Here is a 6,980-nt window from a genome sequence, read left to right on the forward strand (position 1 = left end):
CACGTCCCAGGACCGTTTCTGGTACCAAAAGGTGTTTCTGGTCCCCACCTGTCGTTTTGCTCCTCAGCATGGCTTCATAAAAACGCTGCAGGATTTCTCAAACATGGATGAATGATTCAAAGCAAGGCTTTGGGCATGTTTTTATGAGAGTATAACATGATATAAAACTCAAAAAAGTTGATTTTACATGATATTCCCTCTTTAAAGGAGCTGATATGTTTTGTACTTAAGTATTAAAAGTAAAAGTATAGATTTAAAATGAGCAGTTAGATTTTCTGTAAGTACATTTATTAGGAGGTGACCTCCCCAAAAACTGCAGAAATGACTGATGTATTAAAATAATGAATTTATATTAAATTTAGGATGCACTAGTCTAACTGTTTCAGTTTATATACATATATCAAGGCTGCACAAACCTTTTACCCAAAATGAACATTTATCTGAAGGCTGCAGCCAAATGTAATAATATAATTCATGAAATACAAATACCTCCTCTACTTTTGAACACGGTATCCAAATTTTATATATTTATACTTCTCATTCAACCACAATTAAATTCACTCTATCTAGGAGGCACAAGTTATATGGGTAGTATTTATTTTTTTACAATAACAAGCTGGAATGAAAACAAGAAAATTAAATAAAAGTAACGACTTTTTACTTATTGCCTTTTTTTAATGTAAGGAGTAGAAAGATAACTGTGTGAAAATGTAACAAGTAGAAGTAAAAAGTAGGCTGAAAAATAATTACTCAAGTAAAGTACAGATACCCAAATATTCTACTTAAGTACAGTAAAGAAGTATTTGTACTTAGTTACTTTACAACTCCGTTTCTAATCTAATGGTCAATCCCACATTTGTTTCACAGAGAAAGTTCATGCCATGGAGAAAGAAAACGAGATCCAAACTGCCAACGAAGTCAAGGTTTGCTCAAATATTTGTCATTTAATGTGAAGATAATCTGGTTTATCCTTTGATTAAATAATAGTGTAATCCTAAAACTGATGATTTGTTTTCAGGAGGCGGTGGAGAAGCAGATCCACTCCCACCGCGAGGCTCACCAGAAGCAGATCAGCAGCCTGAGAGACGAGTTGGACAATAAGGAGAAACTCATCACGGAGCTGCAGGAGTAAGACTCTAAATCCGCCTCGTTGCTCCCAAGTCTTGATGATAAAGATCAGAAACTGAACCAGATCACGTTTAAGAACAAATAAACCAAACTGACTGCGTAAACTCACCCTCTTATAATTTGTGACTCGTTTCCTCCAGTTTGAACCAGAAGATCATGCTAGAGCAGGAGAGGCTCAGAGTGGAGCACGAGAAGCTGCGATCCACCGACCAGGAGAAGAGCCGCAAGCTGCATGAGCTCACGTAGGTTTCTGATGCTGGTGTGCGCCGCTCACAGGTCCGTCTGTTGTCCACACACTCAACATGTGTTTGTTGTTTCTCAGGGTGATGCAGGACAGGAGGGAGCAGGCCAGACAGGACCTGAAGGGGCTGGAAGAGACAGTGGTGCGTTCATCTGTTGTCTGTGTGGCTTAAATCTGAGTTTCTGTTTCATTCACCTGATTTATTAGATGAAATGAAACCTGTTCAGACCCTGAGAAGACTTCATCTTTAATAAACACCACGTAAAGAATCTAGGTTTGGCTTTAAAGGAGGTGATTTAAACAGGATGTTTTCTTTCTTCCAGGCCAAGGAGCTCCAGACTCTACACAACCTGAGGAAACTCTTTGTTCAGGACCTGGCCACCAGAGTGAAAAAGGTCAGTTAAAGCAAATGTTTCCTCCAGAATCTGATATTAGAACCTTGAAACGTTACTGATGAGTTACAAACTGGATTCACTCTCTTATATCTGAGCCTGTAAATCATGTTTTGTATACAGAGTGCTGAAATGGATTCAGACGACACAGGAGGCAGCGCCGCGCAGAAACAGAAAATCTCCTTTCTTGAGAACAATCTTGAGCAACTCACCAAGGTTCACAAACAGGTGAGTTCAGCCTCTCAGTTGTCACGGTTACCAGGTGTCTGATGTTCCTCAGAAGCTCTTTTCTTAGCTTTTAACCTTTCTGTTGTTTAAACTCTGATTCAGCATCCACATCTTTGTTTTCTGTTCTTTTTGTTTTTGAAATTCACCCACTTCTGCAAACTTTCAGCTATTGTAGCTGTTCATATATCAAAACATTTGGCTCATTCATTCATTTAACTTTATTTACAAACATTTTCTCCTTTAATAATAATTGAGTTTGTCTGAATTCTTTCAAAGACATTTTCTGTTTTAAACCTGCTTCAGCAAACTGGCTTTGCTTTTATCTTCTTAGGTTTACTGTTAAATTTGAACTGACGGATCTGCTGCTTTTAGCTACCATTCTGCTGCTTTTAGCTTTTAGCTTTTAGCTACCATTCTGCTACTTTAGCTTTTAGCTACCATTCTGCTGCTTTTAGCTTTTAGCTACCATTCTGCTACTTTGACTTTTAGCTATCATTCTGCTACTTTGACTTTTAGCTACCATTCTGCTACTTCAGCTTTTAGCTACCATTCTGCTACTTTAGCTTTTAGCTACCATTCTGCTACTTTGAATTTTAGCTACGATTCTGCTGCTTTGGCTATTAGCTACCATTTGCTATGTTTAGTTTTAGCTACCATTCTGCTGTTTTGGCTTTTAGCTACCATTCTGTTGCTTTAAACTTTTTATTTTCCATTCTGCTATGTTGGCTTTTAGCTACCGTTCTGCTACTTTAGCTTTTTAGCTACCGTTCTGCTACTTTAGCATTTAGCTACTGTTCTGCTACTTTAGCATTTAGCTACTGTTCTGCTACTTTAGCATTTAGCTACCATTCTGCTGCTTTGACTTTTAGCTACCATTCTGCTACTTTTAGCTACCATTCTGCTACTTTAGCTTTTAGCTATCATTCTGCTACTTTGAAATTTAGCTACCATTCTGTTGCATTTAGCTTTTAGCTACCATTCTGCTACTTTGAATTTTAGCTACAATTCTGCTGCTTTTAGCTATCATTCTGCTACTTTGAATTTTAGCTACCATTCTGTTGCATTTAGCTTTTAGCTACCATTCCCATACTTTGAATTTTAGCTACCATTCTGCTGCTTTGGCTTTTAGCTACCATTCTGTTGCTTTTAACTTTTTATTTTCCATTCTGGTATGTTGGCTTTTAGCTACTGTTCTGCTACTTTAGCTTTTAGCTACTGTTCTGCTACTTTAGCTTTTAGCTACTGTTCTGCTACTTTAGCATTTAACTACCATTCTGCTGCTTTGACTTTTAGCTACCATTCTGCTACTTTTAGCTACCATTCTGCTACTTTTAGCTACCTTTCTGCTGCTTTTAGCATTTTGCTTCTTAAAGCTATTTTCTGCTACTTTTAACTTGTAATCAACCATTTGCTATTTTTAGCTAGCATCCTTTAGCTTTAGCTAATGTTCTGTTTGTTTTAGCTTTTAACAGCTAAGTTTGATCCTCTTCGTTGAATGGAAATCCTCTCAGCTTTCATCGTTCAAACTGTGTTTTGCTCCTGGCCGTTCTGAAAAATGAAACAATGTAACGGTTTCTCTTCCTGCTCAGCTGGTTCGTGACAATGCAGACCTTCGCTGTGAGCTTCCTAAACTGGAGAAGCGCCTTCGTGCTACGGCTGAGCGGGTCAAGGCGCTGGAATCTGCACTGAAGGAAGCAAAGGAGAACGCCGCCCGCGACCGCAAGCGCTACCAGCAGGAGGTGGACCGCATCAAAGAGGCCGTCAGGGCCAAGAACATGGCCAGGAGGGGCCACTCGGCTCAGATCGGTCCGTAAGACGAGAGGAAGCATTTCTGTCCTCATCAGTTTAATCCAATACTCACCACAAACGTTTCATCTTCCTCCGCCAGCCAAACCCATCCGACCCGGACAGCAGCCCGTGGCGTCTCCCACCCACCCCAACGTCAACCGCAGCGGAGGGGGTTTCTACCAGAACAGCCAGACGGTGTCTATCAGGGGAGGGGGCAGCAAGCCTGACAAGAAGTGAGTGTGCAGAAATAATGAAAAGTGGAAGTAAATTTAAATTTTTCCCTGCAGCGGGACGRTTGAGAGAGACCAGTTTATTATCAGCTTATTATAAATCTGAGCCTTTTTAAATTTAACTTTTAATTTCCAGCTGAAGAGCAGCGGCCAGACGAATGACACCACAGAAGAAGCCGACRTCGCCCACCCAGACCACCTGTCATTCCATTACAGCAGCCAGGCTCCTCACCGCCGCCGCTGCCGCCGCCGCTCCGGAGCCATGAAGGAGTTTCTGAATATAAATATATATGTGTAACTATTCCCAGCCTGTACAGCTCCTACACCTCCACCCGCCCCGCCCCTCTTCTCAATTATCTCTTTATCTACGGGATAGAATAAATAATCAAAAGAGCAGTTTTTAATTCACATTTAAAAAGGAAAAAAAAAACAGAAAAACTCTTATTCACAGAACCAAACGCAGTCGCCTTTAGCGCTATTCGAATGTCCAGCTTCGGTTCGTTTTTTTTTTTTTTTTTTGCACAGTCTGTTGTCATCTGTCGTCTTTGTGCGAGTAGCTCTTCACTGTGCCAAGCTGAATGTAACGACAGCAAGATCAGAAGAAACAAATATATAAATAAATATATATATAAATGAAAATAAAGACCAAAAAACAAAACAAAACAAGAGAAGACACAAAAACTAGCTCGACACTATAGGCTAACTTCTGTACATTTCATTATTATTATTGGTTGTTAACCACGTTTTTCTCTGAATAGGTTTTACATGCTTCTTAAAGAAAAAAAACACAAAAAAAAGAAAAAATCTGTAAGGTTTTGAATTAAGTAGAAGGTGTCGAGCACTACTGTTCTGTCCAGTCTTGTTGTACAGATGTAAGATTGGCACAACTGCACACGGTTCTCCGATAAGAGGAAAAAAAAATAATGCAGGAAAGGGCCTGAAGAGAAGGATACAAATAAAAGTAAATAAATAAAATACTGTGTACTGTAGATGTATTTAACTAAAAACCTGTGGAGGTTTTTATCTTTAAAGGTACTCACTGCAACGTTGTGAAAATCAAAACACAAAAATCTTTTTTTTCTCTCAAACAGCCACAGTGACTGACAACAGATCAAACCTAACAGACGTTATTATTTTATTATTTTATTGTTTTTAATCTACACAGCCAGACTTAAGGTTTCACCAGGTTTGGCTTTGTTTACGTTGAGCGCAGACCCGCGTTTCAGAGTTTCATTTTGAAATGTCAAATTTCACGTTTTGCATTGAGTACCTTTTTTGAGTTGAAAGTCGTCGTCGGGAGCAGGAAGTGAAGAATGTAGGAAGGATGAAGAGGAGCGATGAGAGCGATCCGGCTAACGCGACAAACTTCCTTTTTTTTTAGCTCGCGGCTACGTTGCTAAATGTTTTTACTTCTCTACGTGGTTTAAGAATAATGCTGTGTTTAATAGATGCTATTTATATCTCTCTGCACATGGCGAGCAACGCGGTCTGCAGGCGTTACGGCTGTCCTGTCCGGTCCTAGTCGAGCCGGGCTCCTGTCGCTCATTTCACCCCGCAGATCCAGAACCTGACCCGCCGGGTACCGTTTGATCCCCTCCACGTCACCGTTTCTGCTCAAGGGTGCCTCGTTTCTTCTCGACTCCCTCCCCTCCCCTCTCTGTTCTTGTTGTTTGTTTTTTTTTTTCTGGGTTTTCTTTTGTAGATGTTCTGTTTTCGGCTCTATGGGTGGGGGTGTCGGACCCTYTTCTGCTTCTGATCGACCAATCAGAGAGAGCAGGGTCTAAAATTGCACATTAATGTTCTGTTCTCATGTGGATGAAGGGTTTTATCCACCTGAATCTAACCAGGGGATGTAAGATTTATTGTTCTGTTTATTTTATTTTATTTTATCTTTTGTTTTCCCCTCAACACATCCAAGCCCCAGTTTATGTGTGAGGGAGTGACCCCAGCATGGAAACACTAACATCGTGTGTAAAAGTGCAATATATTGTAAAATACACTGAAGACAAGTCACATCTGCCACACCTCTCCTCTCCTCTCTGAGCTTTTTGTGTTTTTTTTATTTCATTATTTTTTCTTATTGAAGGCATCTTTCTGAAAAGCAGAAACTACATGTTCTCCCCCTCCTTCATTTTGTTCAGTAGAAGCAGAAAAACAGGATTAAAGGAGCCTCTATCACACAATGCAGTATTTAGCTAACAGGACGGTCCATTTCAAAAGCACTTCTTCTTCACGATATCTGCACTGTGGAATAAAAAACACTCCATACGTGGTTCTAGTTGAGGCCCTTTGGACAGAGCTCCCCCTGTGTCTCCGACAGGACAGCGTGTTTCTCTTTGTGTCATTATTTAAGACGTGAACCTCAAACATTTAACCTTTGACCTTCCACCAAAAACTGGATATGAGATGGAGGTAAATTAAAAAAAAAATAGTAAATGGATACTTATGGTGTTTGCCTAAATTAAAAACACAAATTGTAGCCTTTTTTGTTTTTGTTTTTTATTACTGTGTAATAGTTGGTCAGTTTTTAATGGACAGTTTTTGTGTGTTGTGGTGGGAGGGAGGGGGGAGGGGGTCCGTCATTGGAAACGGTACTGGATCATTCCTGGAGAACTGGGGCACAAAGAGGGCTCTGATGTGGACGGGAGATTAATGAGATCACGGTTTTGGACTGACTGCATGATGTAAATGTATGTGTGATTAAATAATTATGAGAAACGTCCTTTTTTTCCCAACGTTTGRTCATTTTAATACCAATTATGATGATTTGTAATGGCCTTCACGGCTAAATAMCCCTAAAATACAGCTTTGACTCAAGACAGTTTTACAGATATTGGGKTTGAGGTAGTAGCTGAAAGTCACCCCCAACTTGTACTTAAGTGCTAACTGAAAACTGTTCAGCAATTTCAATGGATACGTGTGAAAGAAGAAAAATATTGAGGGCTTGTTTATTGCATGTTTTGATACTATAAA

The 6,980-nt window shown here is 39.8% G+C and overlaps 1 protein-coding gene across 1 annotated transcript in view; it reads left to right on the forward strand.

Moving 5' to 3' along the window:
- Positions 1-6,729, forward strand: part of LOC106522897 (kinesin-1 heavy chain) — a 19,166-nt gene extending 12,437 nt beyond the window's left edge. Inside the window, exons 18-26 of the mRNA XM_014016129.1 lie at positions 868-923; positions 1,019-1,128; positions 1,269-1,370; positions 1,451-1,511; positions 1,693-1,764; positions 1,885-1,989; positions 3,579-3,795; positions 3,878-4,010; positions 4,144-6,729. Of these exons, the coding sequence (XP_013871583.1) occupies positions 868-923; positions 1,019-1,128; positions 1,269-1,370; positions 1,451-1,511; positions 1,693-1,764; positions 1,885-1,989; positions 3,579-3,795; positions 3,878-4,010; positions 4,144-4,147 (860 nt within the window). The 3' untranslated portion in view covers positions 4,148-6,729. The remainder of the gene's footprint in view (positions 1-867; positions 924-1,018; positions 1,129-1,268; positions 1,371-1,450; positions 1,512-1,692; positions 1,765-1,884; positions 1,990-3,578; positions 3,796-3,877; positions 4,011-4,143) is intronic.
- Positions 6,730-6,980: the final 251 nt, after the last annotated feature.

This window comes from Austrofundulus limnaeus, unplaced genomic scaffold, assembly GCF_001266775.1.
Source record: "Austrofundulus limnaeus strain Quisiro unplaced genomic scaffold, Austrofundulus_limnaeus-1.0 Scaffold139, whole genome shotgun sequence".
Classification (NCBI taxonomy): Eukaryota; Metazoa; Chordata; class Actinopteri; order Cyprinodontiformes; family Rivulidae; genus Austrofundulus; species Austrofundulus limnaeus.